We start from the raw sequence: 16,549 nt of genomic DNA, 5'->3' as shown, positions 1-16,549 counted from the left end.
TTCAACTGTTTTTGACAGAGCCTTACTCCTCTGGAGCCCAAGACGATGTAAGACAACAGCATCAAAGATAACTTCATGACTTCCAGTCCAGGCTCACTGAACAAGGTGGCCTGGGAAGAATAAAGGTAGCAGTACAAGGTATGTGGGATCATCTATTTTAATGAAACTCATTATATATATATATTTACAAAAAAGAATAAAAGAAAAAGACAGAAACAAAAATAGATATTACAGCTTAATAAAAAGTACAACTGAGCACTGTGGGCTGGAGGTGGGATACCCACCCGCAGCACGCCCACCCTAATGTGCCATCTGAGGGCCTGAAGAAAGGACGGTGGGAAGGAGACAGCAGGCTCAGCCCAGAGATGCCCCTGTCATCCTCTTCAAGGGTTCCATGTCGTTTGATCCTGACATTCAACCTTTTATGTCCTTCCTTGTCAGGAAGGTGGCTGGGTTCAGGGGTGGGGGTGAGGAGCAGAAAGAGGCACAGGGCAGGATGGGAAAAGTAGAAGAAGGATCCTGAAGGGCAAATTAGGGTGGGTGACTAGGGAGTTAAACAGGAGCAAGAAGCTTCTATTTGTAATCCCCAATATCTGGCACGAGTAGGGAAGAGGAGGAAATGGAGGAGAGATGGGAAAGGCGAGCGGAGGAAGGGAGGCAACTTATTTATCTTTCCCAGTGTCTTTTGGATAGTTCCACTCTTTTATGTTAATCCCAGTCTGAGACAGGCCCAGGGAGGCTCCAGTGACAAATTAGTGGTTGTGTCCCAGTGGGACAGATGCTCTAGGAAGTGGACTGCTGAGCTGGCAGGAAAAGCTGGGGTCCTCTCAGTATGACACGGCTCCTGGCTCCCGGGGAGCAATGAAAAGGACATCAGCTTTGGCATTGATGCAGTAGGTGACGATGAGAGAGAAGATGAGGATGCCGAAGCCCACTATCAGGGTGATAAACTGCAGGGGAGGGAGGGCAAGAAAGGAGGAAGGCATTTTCAGAACTCAGTGCAGTTTTCTGGGTAACTGTTTGGGGTTGGGAGCCATGGGAATTCGGATGCTGGCTCTGAGCACCAAGAATGGAACAATCATGGGCACTATCTCTCCAGCCTACAGACTTTGTCTCCCCATTTGAAAAGAGAAGTAAAGTTCTTGCTTCTATCTTGTATTACTTAGATTCTGGGCATTTGTAAAGCAGGGCCCATGGCTTTGGTTCTCTTGTGGCACTTACATTACTGACTGATGACAAGAGCTCAGTACCTCACACTGACTCATCCCAGCTGTGCCAGACAGGGAATACCAGATGGGAGTGGAAACTGTGTAGGAGTTCTGGGATTCACAGGGGCTTTCCAGAATAAACACATCTTCACACTCTCTGTGAAGAAAGGCCTCCTGGTCGGGTGTGGCGGCTCACGCCTGTAAGCCCAGCACTTACTTTGGGAGGCTAAGGTGGGTGGATCACCTGAGGTCAGGAGTTTGAGACCAGCCTGACCAACACGGTGAAACCCATCTCTACTAAAAATAAAAAAAGTTAGCCAGGCATAGCGAAACATGTATGTAATCCCAGCTACTCGGAGACTGAGGCAAGAGAATTGCATGAACTGGGGAGGCGGAGGTTGCAGTGAGCCAAGATTGCGCCATTGCACTCCAGCTTGGGCAACAAGAGTAAAACTCTGTCTCACAAAAAAAAAAAAAAAAAAAAAAAAGGCCTCCTAAGGGAACATGCTGGCTGACCAGGGACAGATTTGCAGTAGGCTTTTGCTACAAACCTAGGGCAAATGGGAATTGGAAGGGGGCACATGAGACAAGAAACCAGATAAAGAAGTCAGACAGATCCCTGCCACCTCCCCTCCTGCCCCATCTCACCTCAAGCTCTTTGCTGGCAATGAGAAATATTCGGGCACGGATATCTTTCCAGCGGCTCTCAGTCCATGTAGAGTATTCAGTAGAGCTCCACTGACTCAGTTCAAAGGCAGGAGACAAGGCCCTGGCTAATCGTGCAGTGGAACGCACGCACCGGGGGAGTCGGTCCGTCTCATTGGAATTCAACGGGCCCTGGACCCATGAGTACTCATACAGCTGCACAGGAAGATGGGCCACAACACAGGGCTAGGGTGATCCGCTTCTCACTCGATCCCTTTACTCTCTATCAGTGCCATGCTCTAACCAAGTGAGCTAACTGCCTGCTGTCCCTGTACCCATCAGGTGGTCCATTTTCACCAAGCTCTTCAACACTCAATTTCTCGGGACTGCATCTCTCCATCTCTCCATCCCAATCCCCTGGATCCAACTGGGCCTAGAAGAACCTCCAACTTTCCCAAGAGAAAGGGGCCCCAGGGTAATTCCGACACCCACCACCACTCACATCCTTGTTTTCACTTGGGACTTTACTTGGATCCTGGCACTGCTCTCGGGTGAGGTTGACCACCGTGCCAGTCAAATTTGCCAAGGCATACTGTACAACGTAAGTGGTGTTGGTAGGGCTAGAGACAGCGATGTAATGTTGAAGAGGCCCGTCACCTGATCGCAGACCAAAGGGATGGGAAGATTTGGTGTGGGCGGTGGGTGAAACAGGAAAAGCCCAAGATTGGCAGCAGCCAGAAAGGAGGGCAAGGGAAAAGGATCCATCAAATATGAGAAGAGAGAAAGGAAAAAAGAGAGAAAAAAAGAAAAAAAATAAGAGTTAAACCAAAATGACTTTTTCTCTATCCCTTTCCTCAGCTAAAAGTCCCATTCCCACAGCAGATGCTTACCCAAGTAGGACCTTAGGTCCTGCCTTAGGATAGACTGGAACCACGAGTTGTTGGCTCTAATCAGAAACCCATAGAGCAGGCGGGTAACCTAGGATCGGAACAGTGAAACGAGAAAACCCTGTGACTTGAAGTGAGCCCAGGGAAAGAATTATCAGTGGAGACCCAGTCATAGGGCAGGAACCAGACTGGCTAGATAGACTGGAGTTGGGAGACAGTGGCTGGCCCATAAAATGCAGATAAGCCCCACCCAAAAGCTCTCTGGGGCATCAGGCATTCTCACTGGCATCAACAGGCATGTGGAATTCCAAGGTTTGGGACACTAGACAAGGGACATAAAGGATAGGGGCAGCTTGCCGTGTAAACAGACAGAAGGAGCCAGGGCCCATCTGCTTACCGTTTGGGGATCAGCCTGAACTGTGTCGCTGAAGTTGGTTCCTCCTGCAAGCTCATACAGAGCACGTCCCAGCACTGTGGCCACGTCCGCCAGGGCCTGTGGTAGGTGAGGAGGGGGCTGAATGGCCCACCTCTCCTATCCTCAAACGCTAGCATCTTCACTGTGTGCCCCAGGCTCCCACCCAGCCTGGTTCAGTGCTACCTTGGCAGTGTCTGTTACAAAGTTCAGGTCCTCTTCAGGGCTCAGCCATTCAGGATAGCTCACATTAATGTTCTCAGCAGTGTCGTAAATACTCTGGTAGTATCTGCCAGGAAAGCCAGCATGAGCCTTGGCTACATTTAGCCAGGGCTCTGCCCTTTTCCTCCCTCAAATGCCTCTTATGCAGGAACTCGGTATCTCATTTATCATCACCCAGAAAAAAGGGGTGAGAGAAAATCAGGATTCCATATTGAAGGTGTGGAGAACAGGGAGGTAGGAGTGAGGGTGAGGTGACTAGTGAAAATTAAAGCACTTTGGGAGGCCGAGGTGGGTGGATCACTAGGTCAAGAGATCGAGACCATCCTGGTCAACATGGTGAAACCCTGTCTCTACTAAAAATACAAAAAAATCAGCTGGGCATGGTGGCGCGTGCCTGTAATCCCAGCTACTCAGGAGGCTGAGGCAGGAGAATTGCCTGAACCCAAGAGGCGGAGGTTGTGGTGAGCCGAGATTGCGCCATTGCACTCCAGCCTGGGCAACAAGAGTGAAACTCCGTCTCAAAAAAAAAAAAAGAAAATTAAAGACTTTCCTGACAGACAAGTAGAAAAGGTGAATGAGCTCAGATCTTTAAGAACAGGAGAGACTCTTCTATATCACTGGGGCTGAAGACATGGGGGATGGTTAAGATGACTTTCAGAGAACTCTGCCATATATCATCAGATCAATTATATAACTGTTCCAATGAACACTTCTATTTAGGGTGCCTGGGAGCAGGGGGTGATTAGCAGGTCTTAGCATGAGGTCTGCTCATAGATACATAAGAATACATTGATAAAATCACCACGATGATCCTTATGGAGCCCCAAGGAGACAGATCTTAAAAGAGGGAATAACAGAGCTCCAGTCTTTACCATCAATAAATCCCTGTCCCACACAAAGTCAAGTCAGCCACATGATCAAATCAAAATGTGTTCAAATGAGGAATGCTCACTCATCCCAAAGTGATACAAAGAAAGCTTTGGAGAAGATGGCTGACTCTAAGTGCTAGGACTATCACTCCCCTAAATGAAGGGGAAAGTACTACTTGGGTGGGGCCAGAAACAGAGCTCAAGCATTTTTACTCCGAAACTCATTTGACCCCAGGGAAGCTTGGCAACGCAGCCTGAGTAAGAAGTCCCCTGTAACCCAAGGCTTCAGGTTAGAAGCAGTTTAAGGATAAACTGGAGGTGACTAACAGGGCCTTACTTTGTATATCTGGAGCCCCATCACCTATAGGAGACTCTTTTACTGTCACGCTGAACCATGGACACCTATCACCTGGCAAGAACATGGTACATTTCCTGGAGTATGAATACTGTTTCTGGCAGCTCTGAGGGGCTCCAGAGGACTGCTATCTCTACTCCAGCCAAAGAGCCCCCACCACCCTTCCCATGCTTGGTTTGAGATGATGCCCTCTGCTGGCAGCCCTGAGGAACTCAGGACCCTGGAGAGCTTGGGAGCAGTGGAACCCCTAACTGAGTATTGTGACAGGAAAGGATTAAGGGTGAGGATGAGTTTCTAAGATGAATATCCAGTCAAACAAATAATGGTTTCGGGCCCGATGTGAAAAGGCCACTGAGCAAAGACTAGAGATGGACTTGAGGTTTTGGAGGAGGTAGGGTGGGAAAGCGGACAGTGACCTTCCTCCCAGACTGCAGAACAGACTCTTCCAGAATGAAGAGGGTGCAGGGCCAAGTGATTCTTACTTGTTTTGGAAGGCACGAGAGTGGTCTGCCAGAACAACACCAGAGATGTTTCGAGCTCGAAGAAATCGCTGCAGGGAAGATGGTGGGAGAGGCTGGGACTGATTTGGCCTCCTGAGGATGACAGCAGGGACGCCAGCACCACTCTTCTCCAATGTGTCCAGGAGATCCTCCACCTGGGGGGAACGAGGCAGATTAACTGATGGGAGGCTGGGGGATGGGAAGCAGGAGGTCCCTTTTAGGCCTGAAATGCTCTATACTTCAAGTCCCCAGCTTGGGGAGCTACCCTATCTCTAATAGACTTTTATCCCTCAAGCCTTTTGGGACCAAGGTTCTCTGAATTTCCTGTAGCTTCCACCATTCGTTTTAGAGTTAGAAAACGGAGGCATAAAGAAGACGGCTTCTTTTTCATATTTATAGGTAAATTGTACTGTCTTGAAGACTCTGCTTTATCCTTGGTGGATGCTTCACTTATTATTTATTGTGTAGAACTGAAGGGGGCAAATAATAATAGAAAACTGTGTGCTGAATGCCAAGCAGATAACCAATTCTTTAAATGCTACAGGAATCCAGAGCAGGGATGATGCTGAAGGCTGGAATTGCAGAAAGAGGACCACCTGGAGAAAAGCAGACCTAACGGTGGACCTAGAGGGAAGGGAAGATTTTGAACAAGCAGTGAGGAAAGTGGAGGACAAAGTTAGGTAGGGACTGTGACACAGCCAGGACTTGGGCAGAGCAGCCTTGACAATTGGATCCATGGGGCAGCAAGGCAAGAAGGGAGCTAGTCACTCACCTATCCTTAATGGGCAGTGGTAGTCTGCTAGGCAACAAATGATCAAAGAAATACCCAGTCCAGGGAACCAATGGGATGCCACTGAGCTCCTGATTCTTCCCAGCAGCAACAACAGCTGTGGTGTTCATCCTTTGGCCAACACCCAATCCAATCCTGTCTCTTACCCTGTCTCACAGGCCCTGGGGGTTAGTGGAAACAGGGCAGGGGTTGGTGGAAACATGGCAGGGGTTGGGGTCTGGATTCTGAGCTGTAGGAACAGGAAATGAGGAGAGATGCTCAGGTTACCTGGCTCCGAACAGACTCATTTTTCTGAGACATGGGATCTGTGTGCATCCAAAGCTCTAGTGAAGGTCTTAAGGCCACCTGGGGGGAGGATGAAGAAACAACACTTAGAATCAGTTTCCTGTTCTGGCCCATACCTACGAGATAGAAGTCGAGGGAAAAGGCAGTGGTTTCTGCAGCTGAGACCACAGAACAATAAAGGAGGAAGCTGTAAGTAAAAAGGAAGGGTCAGGGTATATGCTGCATACCTGTCCCAGCTCCACAAATGAGTCAATGTTCTCTAACTGCACAGGAAACTTGCCCTTCTCCATATCGTAGACCATCCTTGAGCTGCCAATGTAGTCAAAAGTTTCCTGAGAGATGGAGGTAGGTGGGAGGGGAATAGAGATTCCAAAGGGTTAAGAAAGCCTTGAAGAAGGCTAGATCATCAAAGCTGTAGGCAGGAAGACTACTGTCTCAGTTCACCTCAACTGCTAGTCCGCTTACAGTCATGCGACTTCCTCTTCCTCTTGGTCCCACCTCCCAGCTGGGGTGATCCCTAATATGTACATATCACAAGATTTCTCAAGCCCAGAAATGGGGAAAGTAGTCTTAGTAAAGGCCTAAGACAAACATCAGCTATTATGTGTCTGCTTCTTAACTGTCCCCCACCTCCAGTGACTCAGCCACAGATGCTGTTCCCCAATTTTAGGGGTCAGAGTGAGAAGAGTCAGTAGCCTCAGGGCTCCTGGATGGAGACAGCAGTAAAGGAGTCCAGATAATTAAAGTAAAAGGCCACTCAATAGATCTTATCAGTGGGGGAAACAAGGGGCTGCTTACACACCAATTCAGGATGTAAAAGCTTCCTAAAATGGAGGAATCTAAAGGGGAGACGCATGTAGACACATCCAGAAGCTCTGTGCTGATTAACAACCTAGGTCAAGTACTGAGGTCTTCTCCAACCAGTAACTGCCCTCATCTTTACCATCCTCTTTCTTTCCTGCCATTGCGCCCCAGCCAAAAAGCCCTTACCCCTTGAAAGAAGACAAACATGACATTGCGGGGCAGGGTGGTCACATCAGGTGCCTTTTGCAAAGCTTCAGCTGCAGCCAGCTGGGTGACGAAGGAAGCCACCGTGCTTTCGGCCCCTGGGGCCACATTCCAGAAGAAGGAACGACTATCCAGCTAGGTACCAAAGAAGAAAAGTCAGGGGATATGTACTTTAAAACTGGCCCCAAACCTCCTTTCCTGCTCCAGTCAAGAGAATTTACCTGTCCTGCGGCAAGGCAGACAACCCAGGAGTCCCACAGCCCAGATTCCTCCCCATCTGATGCTTCCCAATTTAGCAACTTTGAAATCTGATACGCCAGAGAGGGGCCTGCCAGTTCTTTTTGTGCCAGCCCTGCCCATCCTGATCAGAAGCCAGTACTCACCCGGGTGGCAGCAACCACAATCCTGTCATCAGGCTTTAATGTCCCAGTTGTATTGATAGGCTTTAGCATGCTCCACACATTGTAATCAGACAGAGGGTCACAGACGATTTCTAAGCAGGACACAAACACTGAGATCAACAAGGCTAAGGGAGAGGGTAGCTATAAAGGCAACACTGAAAAACGTCTCCGACCAGTGCCCCATCGACTCTAAGTCATTTTCTCCACTTCCAACAGTCCCAGGTTGGCTTCTCTGCCACCATCCACTTTAGAGACAAGCTGCCTATGTTTTTCAGAATTGTTTCTAGTTCTCCCAAGCAGAGCTCCTTCATGGTGTCTACTCCTTTCCTATTACAGTCTCTACAACATTCCCTGGCCTGGTTCCACTTTCCCTCTGCCCTTCATTCCAATACCCTCACGGTTTGGATCTGCCCTACCTGGGTTGATGCTGAAGGTGCTTTGGATGGAGCTGCGTCGCATGCAGGTGGCAGTGCTGATGACAGCGTGCATGTGTGAGAAGAGCTGCATGGCACACAGCGGGAAGGTTGGTGCGGAGCCATTCTGACTCAGGTTGTGATCTTGGTAGCACTGAAAGGAGAGATGGACCCCATGGAGACAGCTAGCTGTGGAGGCCCTCCCTAACATCCCAGAAACAGGAGGGTCCAGTTCCATCCTTTTAGGATGGAGCCACACCCTTTTTGGGGACATCTGTCCCTGAGCTATGGTTACCCCGGTACAACCATAGGATCTATAAGGTCAAAGAGGAAAAACTCATCAAGAGGTACAAAGGGTTGCAGACTCTATGGTTTAGTTGAAGCAGATGAAATTATCCCACTCCAGATGGCCTGGCCCAGTTTGAAGCTTCAGCCACTGAAAAGATTCAGTGTGATCTGATACAGAGAGCACCAAACTAGAGCTAGGAAATCAGATATGACACAGCTTGGACATCAGCTCACCATGCAACTTTGTACAAATCTAACTACTCTGTGAATCAAAGTGGAAATACTAGACCAGAATTAGGGCACATTAGAGCTAAAAAGAACATCAGAAATCACTAAATTGAATCTCTCAACTGCTAGTCCAATGCTCTTTTTAAGATACTAGTGGCTCTTCACCTGGGCTGTGTATCTTGTTTCATATGATTCTTTCAGATATTCTTTATATTTTCTTCTAGTCTAAAAGGCTTTAATGCTGTGATATCAGGTAAGAGTGAAATGTGGGGAGAGAATGTGAGAAAAATCAATGTCTGGGTTCTCTTTGGAGTAACCGTCTTTCAGCAGGTGCACTAGCAGAATGAGCCTCCCTCTCAACAGGAGAGCCTAGAAAATCATCCCCTTTCTTCCTTTTCTTTTCTTTCCCTTCCTTCCCACCCTCCCTTCCCTCCCCTCCCCTCCACCCACCTGCCTGCCTGCCTGCCTTCCCTTCCCTCCTTCCCTCCCTCCCTCCCTCTCTCTTCTGTCTTTCTCTCTTTTGAGACAGGGTCTCGCACTGTCACCCAGGCTGGTGTGCAGTGGTGCCACCTCAGCTCACTAAAATCTCTGCCTCTTGGGCTCAAGCGATCCTCCTTTCTCAGCCGCCAGAGTCGCTGGAACTACATGTGCACACCACCACACCTGGCTAGAAAAATAATCTTCGGCCGGGCGCGGTGGCTCAAGCCTGTAATCCCAGCACTTTGGGAGGCCGAGGCGGATGGATCACGAGGTCAACAGATCGAGACCATCTTGGTCAACATGGTGAAACCCCGTCTCTACTAAAATTACAAAAAATTAGCTGGGCACGGTGGTGCGTGCCTGTAATCCCAGCTGCTCGGGAAGCTGAGGCAGGAGAATTGCCTGAACCCAGGAGGCGGAGATTGCGGTGAGCCGAGATTGCGCCATTGCACTCCAGCCTGGGTAGCAAAAGCGAAACTCCGTCTCAAAAAAAAAAAAAAAAAAAACCAAGAAAAATAATCTTCTTTCTAACTGGAATTACTAGGAGCTGGCATAGTCATTACCTGCTTGATGACCTTGGTTTCATTTTCATCTTCAAGAAGAAAGATGGGGAAACTAAAGTCTTCATAAGCCAAACCATTGCCCAGTAAGTTCCACTGTACTGCTTTGCAGTGAGCAAACTCTGGCCCATAGGAGTTGGAGTAAACACCTGAAGGGAAGGATGGGGGATTGGGAGACTTGTTACTGGGACACCAAATACTCAGGAACCAGGTGTGCGAGGAAGGTTAGGATATCTTAGAGCTGGGACTAAAGGTTCAAAAGGAGGTGGTGACTCAAAAAAGCAGGCGTGAAGTCTATCACCATCCACACTAAAATACAGAGGCAATGGTAACAGGGAGTCTTAGGCTGTCAGTTTAGGGATGTGAACATGTGACAAAAAGGGACGATGCCAGGTAAGGCAAAGGAAGGGGAAGCAGGAGAGGGAAGAGATGAGCAGCAAGACAAATAAACACTACCTCCTGTTAGCAAGTCAGCTACTGACACTACACACAGACACAGACACACACACACACACACACATCCCTCACAAAGACCTAAGACCAAAGCAACAATGAGCCTTAGGTGACAGCAAGCTCCCCTGACCCTTTGGGACACTTACCAAACCCATCGTTTGGGCACTGCACACTAGGAGAGAAGCCTACAGCAGGACTGGGCTTGGTCAAGGACACTGCAAGACCAGCAATTCGACTGGTTCTCCCCTTCAGCCTCTCCATTAAATCCCTGGAATATGAAAGGAATTCCATGAAGGAACTCAGGAAGGTATCAGACAGCCTGACATCTTGCCCTCCAGGATGGAAACAAATGGGGAACTAGGGGACCTAGACTGTTTCCCTAGTTCTTATTATTCCCTTTCAGTCACTAACTTCTGAGTTTGGACTATGGTCTGTTCTAAAAGTAGAGCTCTGGTGAGTAAGGACCCCAGGGAGGAAAAAGGGGGGTGCCCAGAATTACTCAGAAACAAGGTAGATGAAACTAAGCCCTGAGCTCAAGATCATTTTTGACAGTACAACTTTCCTTCTGAAGACCATCCCACCCTCGCCCCTGACCAGACCAGGGCAGCCAAGGGACGTTTTAATAAGTGGGAAGACTGTTCACTGAACTTTGCCCTCTCTGGATGTTTTCCCAGCAGATACGTCTAGTTCTTACCTGGTAAAAAGCTTGCTCTCCAGCAGAAGCATGTAAGGGGGGTTGGGGCCATCAGTCAATACCCACTGCAGGTCCTCTTCTTTCTCTACAACGTGGATAACCCCTGTGTCTCCACTAATTGAAGCTGCCAGGACAGAATGAGTCAAATTAAAGCTCCCATGGTTGACAATTCTGACTTTGCCTCACTGATTCTGCGTATCTTTTTTCCTTAAAGATGTCACAACATATTCGGGGGAATACAGGCACCCCTAGATTTGAACTGAAAAGCTGTTGCCCCGGCTCCATCTGAAGGTTATCAGGAGGAAATGGAATATAAAAGAGCACAAGAGGACTCATTATATGCCAGAAAGTTTCTGTGAACCTCATTTTCTTGCTCTCTGCCCTCAACCTTATTTAGCCATATACATAAGATAGACACCAAAGTTTTCAAACCTCTATTTTCCCCAGAAAATGCCACCAAATCCCTAGCTCAGAGATACTCTAAATCTATAGCTCGGGGTTTTAGCTTTGAATCTTCCTTTGAAAAACGCATGCGTAGATGCCCTTGGGCCTCAGGACCCTTCCTCAATTGTTAATCCTTTTGCCCTTTGTGGGAATGACTTACTTGCTTCTGGCCGGTTTTAGATGAGGTTAATCAAGAACTCTGAGGTCTCTAAAACAGAGCTTCCCAACTGATAGGCCTTGAATGGATTAGAGATGTGCTGACATTGGTTGTCCTCATTCCTGGAAACCCAGGGTTTCCAAAGTCACCTGCAGCCAGGGGTATACATATCATTTACCCCAGGATGCCCTGAAAATATCACCCATTTCTCTATGTGCCAGGATGCCATATAAATAACATTTTCTATGTGTCTCATACATGATAAAGATTGGGAAGCACTGTATTAGAGGACGGATGACCCAGAGTCCAGAATACTTTGAATTCTATGTAATTCAAGGCATTAGGTAACACCCCTTAAGTCCCTAGTCATCTGTATAGGGATATCCTAGGATCTCCCTGTGCGTCTTCTCCCGACAGAAAACTGGATGTGTTAATTCATAGATTATTTTAGACCAGTAGTTCTCAGCCCTGGCTGTGTATCAGAATCACTTTAGAGTTTTAAATGCCCGCCACGGCCTCCCAGAGTGCTGGGATTACAGGAGTGAGCCACCACGCCTGGTCCTTGCCATAGCATTTAAAATATGGGAAAAGGAACAGGTAGTGTGGCAACTAAAAAATATATAACTTCGGCCAGGTGCGGTGGCTCATGCCTATAATCCCAGTACTTTGGGAGGCTGAAGTGGGTGGATCACTTGAGGTCAGGAGTTCGAGACCAGCCTGACCAACATAGTGAAACCCCGTCTACTAAAAATACAAAAATTAGCCAGGTGTGATGGCATGCGCTGCCAGGTACTTGGGAGGCTGAGGCAGGAGAATTGCTTGAACCTGGGAGGTGGAGGCTGCAGTGAGCTGAGATCATGCCACTGCACTCCATCCTGGGTGACGCTGTGAGACTCTGTCACAAAAAAACAAAACAAAACAAAACAAAGAACTTCAACTCCAGGGAGGACAGGAAGAAGACAAATTATGATCTGGACTGAAAAAAACCTGGATTCAAATCTGGGTTCCAACTAGTGACAGTGTAGTCTTAAGTAACTTGCTTATTTTCTCTGGGCCTTCAACGAGGAGATTTTCTACCTCTATTCATCTCATACTGTGGGGACAGATGAAAGAAGGAAGAAAGGAAAGGAGGAGGGAGGTAGGGAAAAGAAACCTATTTATAGCTCCCTTTGAGAGCTTTAAAGGGTCCCAGAGAAGCAGAGCATTATAATCAGAAATCAAATCTGGGTATCACTTTTTCTCCTTAGTTTTATCCTGTTAGCTACCCTAATTAAAAAGGGCGTAGCCTGCTCAGGAAAGACAGATATGATGAAGTAAGACTTAGAAATAAGTAGGTTGAAAAGAAAACAAGAGCTTAATGAGGAAGTGGCCAGAGTCCAGCCCCTCCCCTCTTGTTTCTCAGTTCTGGCACTTGGCTTTACCTCTAGAGGCTTTGCTTCCCACAGAGCTGTTTTAAGAACATAAAGCAGAATGAGTCATTCCCGAAGGAGTTTTCTTAGGGCCCAGTTACAAGAGGATGGGGTTCTGGCCTTTTGTACTTACAGTGAGGTTCCAGCAAGACCAGCAGTCTGATCTCAGCCCACCCTGGACCTAGTTCTCTTCTACCTACAAACCAGTTCAGAAACTAAGTCCAGGGGGCTGGGCACGGTGGCTCACACTTGTAATCCTGGCACTTTGAGAGGCCAAAGCGGGTGGGTCACGAGGTCAGGAGTTCGAGACTGCCCTGGCCAACATGGTGAAACCCCATCTCTACGAAAGATACAAAAAATTAGCCAGGCGTGGTAGTGCGCACCTGTAACCCCAGCTACTCAGGATGCTGAGGCAGGAGAATCGCTCGAACCCAGGAGGCAGAGGTTGCAGTGAGCTAATATTGCACCACTGTACTCCAGCCTAAGCGACATGGCAAGACTCCATCTCAAAAAAAAAAAGAGAGAGAGAAAAAGAGAAAGAAAGAAATCAACTCCAACAAAAACTTTATTTGGGGCTGTTTGGAACCAGTGCTTTGCATAGCAGGGACATGGAATAATTATACTATAGCTCAGGGAAAGATGGCTAAAAAAGCAGTAACTGCTACTATGAGCAAGTCCTTTACTTCTCAGTGTCTCAGTTTTCCCTTACCAAAGTGGAAGAAGGTTTCAGGAAATTATACAGCACTTCTGAGACCACACTATTTACTTAGCACCATCCATAAACATCTATTAAGAGGTTATTTGACTTTCAGCTTTATGCAAGTATTCCAACCACTATTCCAGGCGTAAACTGAAATTCAGAGGTGATCAATTTGAAGATGAAGAAGCCAACATCAGGCCCCGTTTCCTGCTTATCTGCAAAACTACATTCTGACAGAGCCACTGTCCACGGGAAACAAAATCTGAAGCCAGCAGGGTTAGCCTTTAGATGACTACTTTTCCTGCCCTATGGTTCTCATAGTTTTTAGAGCCACAGTGTCATGGCACCCTCTTTTGGAACACACTTACAAAGCATAAAAATAAATGGTCTGTCAGCTGAATTTAAGGAAAAAAAAGTTTTAAAAAAAGATAAATAGAACGCTTCACTAATTCCTCTTGCAATTATTTGGCATTTTCTTTTTCTCTTTCTTTTTTTTTTTTTGAGACAGTGTCTTACTCTGTCACCCAAGTGGCACAATCTTGGCTCATTGCAATCACTGCCTCCTGGGCTCAAGCGATTCTCCTGCCTCCGCCCCCCAAGAAGCTGGGACTACGCAGGCACTCTACTGCAGCTGGCTACTTGTTGTATTTTTAGTGGAAACAAGGGGGTTTCACCATACTGGGCAGGCTGGTCTTGAACTCCTGACCTCAAGTGATCCATCGCCTTGGCCTCCCAAAGTGCTAGGATTACAGGCATGAGCCATTGCACCCAGCTTATTTGGCATTTTCAGTACTTTCTCTTCAAATAGTTCATTGCCTTTAAGAAGCCCATTTTGGTTCCAAAAAGTTCAGAGTGCAAGTAATCACTAGCTACCATAGAATATAAGACTTTTTCCTCCTTAAAAAATAGCATAATAGGGTGGTTAAGAGTCCCGACTTGGCCAAGCATGGTGGCTCATGCCTGTAATCCCAGCACTTTGGGTGGCCAAGGTGGGTGGATCATTTGAGGTCAGGAATTCAAGACCATCCTGGCCAACATGGTAAAACCCAATCTCCACTAAAAACACAAAAATTAGCTGGGTGTGGTGGTAGGTGCATGTAATCCCAGCTACTTGGGAGGCTAAGGCAGGAGAATCATTTGAATCTGGAAGGCAGAGGTCGCAGTGAACTGAGATCGCACCATTGCACTCCAGCATGGGGGACAAGAGTGAAACTCCGTCTCAAAAAAAAAAAAAGCTGGTGGTCCCAGCTTCGTGCTTGGGCCACCAGGTCCTGGCTTCATCACTTATTACCAGTATGATCTTGGGAAAGTTACTTGACGTAAGTCTTAGTTTCATCATTTGCAAAGTGACAATAACAGTCAGACCTACTTTATGGGGTTGTGGTGGGGGTTACATGAGATACACATGTAAAAAGTTTGGTATGCAGTATTTACTAAATGTTAGATCTTATTAATTACCTTGCCTAGCTTGACAGGTGGTTCTCTATCACTGCCTACTCACACAGTCCAATTTGAGTGTCAAAACTCCTAAGCAGGACACGGATGTTACTTAGTATCTAGGGCACAGACAAATATCAATGTCCACAAACATGAGTCCCGGTCTCAACTCACACTGGCAGCCAATCTGATGAGTGGCGTTAAGCAGGCGAACACAGGGAGCTGTTTTATTTAAGGGGATATATATCTTCCTCTCCACTGAGTTTCCCCTGCACAAACCTGATTGGAAGATAAAAAGTGTTAGAAAAAATTGAGAGACACAGGTACTAGCTTCTATCACGTCATTAGCCAGATGTATGTCTTGAGTAAATCATTCAATATCATACTTTCCAAAATGAGACTAATGTCGATTCTTCTTACTTTTGGGAAAATTATTGTAACAGATATATGCTCTACATGGCACCCAGCTATGTGTCTCAAGGGTTATTACAAAGTCCACGTAGTGCCATTGACAGTGACACTAAAAGAGAAAACTTGGTCAAAGCAAAGATGTTTGACGTTATAGTTGCCAGATTCTGGTTGCATGGTTGATAACACTTCTGCTTGTATATCCTGTATGTGTATTACTAATCGGTTAATACAAAGGTGCTGGGCTAAGAAAACTTTCTGAGACATTTTTCCAAGAGTGTGAACAGAATTGGGAGAAACCTTATGACATACACCTGTCAGTTAATTTAACATCAGTAGGTCATTTGTTTGCCCACAGTGTGGGGCAGCTATAGTTTCTGCTTTGAGGATCTTTAAAAACAGTGTGAATTTGGGAAGCATAGTCATAGTTTTATACAGGCATTTTGCATTTTTAGGGCGTGACCCACCAGAAAGCCATATATTAGTAAATAAACGCACATAAACAAACATTTAAGAATATTATAAATGCCAAAAGTTCCTTGAATCTTTACTTCACGGTCTTGACAGTTAAGAGTAGCCATATTCTACCTTACTTTCACTTTACTGATTAAAAAAAAAAAGACAAGGCAGAGGGACACAGATTTACGGTGTAATCAGTAGAGGAAGAAATAAGGAATCTACCTTTTAAGCGCCGCACAGCAGTCACAGAACAAGACTGCTTTCATCTCAAAAAGTCTAAACGAGGGGAAGAAAGCTAACTTTCACACCTGTTCCTTTCGACTGTAGGTCGGGTGGCTGGGGGAAAACAAGGAATCTGGACAAAGTGGGAGAGGGTCGGGCTGGAAGTCCAGGAAGAGGCCTGGAAAAGGGCGTGAAGCGACATAACGTGCTGTAGGGAAGAAGGGACCTTCAGGTCCAGGCAAAGGGGGAACTTCTGTCGTGGGAACCAAAGAAGAAGAGAATTTACAGGGTCTGGGGACAGAGGGGCAGCGGGAACCAGAAGGGAGACAGTGGCGCTCGCGGCGGGGCCGATCCGGAGAATTCCCCTTAGAGAACGGAGCCCACGGGCGGGGAGGCCTCACCTGCTAGTAGGACGCAGAAAGACAGAAGGCGAAGGAGACCCCGACTTCCCGGGTCAGCCCCAGAGACACCCACTGCCGTGGCCATCTTGCCTCTCAGCTGAGCGGAAGCCCCCGTTCGGCTCCTGTAGGGTAGCGGCCTCTCTAGGCTACCACTGACACCGTCTCTGTGGTCCGGAGCCCCAGAGACCGGATATTCGCGTTTCCAAGAGCTTCC

General features: G+C 47.3%; 1 protein-coding gene across 5 annotated transcripts; it reads right to left on the bottom strand.

The window, feature by feature from the left end:
- Positions 1-141: 141 nt before the first annotated feature.
- On the bottom strand, positions 142-16,430 carry NCSTN (nicastrin). Of its 5 annotated transcripts, none has more exons than XM_078356086.1 (18): positions 16,336-16,430; positions 14,867-15,124; positions 11,303-11,448; positions 10,699-10,822; positions 10,151-10,272; positions 9,555-9,700; positions 7,999-8,149; positions 7,565-7,674; positions 7,164-7,316; positions 6,401-6,505; positions 6,156-6,233; positions 5,081-5,253; positions 3,339-3,441; positions 3,138-3,233; positions 2,744-2,831; positions 2,356-2,510; positions 1,857-2,069; positions 142-950 (listed from the first exon to the last, which is right to left on the bottom strand). In XM_078356086.1, exons 4-18 carry the CDS (start codon positions 10,728-10,730, stop codon positions 828-830), a joined length of 1,848 nt encoding a protein of 615 aa, XP_078212212.1. In that variant the 5' UTR covers positions 10,731-10,822; positions 11,303-11,448; positions 14,867-15,124; positions 16,336-16,430; the 3' UTR covers positions 142-827. The 5 variants fall into 5 exon arrangements, with proteins under 5 accessions (XP_078212212.1, XP_035136160.1, XP_078212210.1 ...); XM_035280269.3 differs by having other exon boundaries at positions 15,020-15,124; XM_078356084.1 differs by lacking the exon at positions 11,303-11,448.
- Between the last annotated feature and the right edge of the window lie 119 nt (positions 16,431-16,549).

Source organism: Callithrix jacchus, chromosome 18, assembly GCF_049354715.1.
Source record: "Callithrix jacchus isolate 240 chromosome 18, calJac240_pri, whole genome shotgun sequence".
Lineage (NCBI taxonomy): Eukaryota > Metazoa > Chordata > Mammalia > Primates > Cebidae > Callithrix > Callithrix jacchus.
The sequence above is the reverse complement of the archived record's forward strand: the minus strand, read 5'-3'. Positions and strand labels throughout refer to the sequence as shown.

Bases quoted from the DNA above. Each gene is read 5' to 3' on its own strand.
- NCSTN (XM_002760170.5), bottom strand. From the start codon at position 16,420: ATGGCCACGGCAGTGGGTGTCTCTGGGGCTGACCCGGGAAGTCGGGGT. The intron at 10,273-10,698 runs GTAAGAACTAGA...TTCATATTCCAG, and splicing joins GAGAGCAAGCTTTTTACCAG to GGATTTAATGGAGAGGCTGA. The intron at 2,511-2,743 runs GTAAGCATCTGC...GTCTGCGATCAG, and splicing joins GGACCTAAGGTCCTACTTGG to GTGACGGGCCTCTTCAACAT.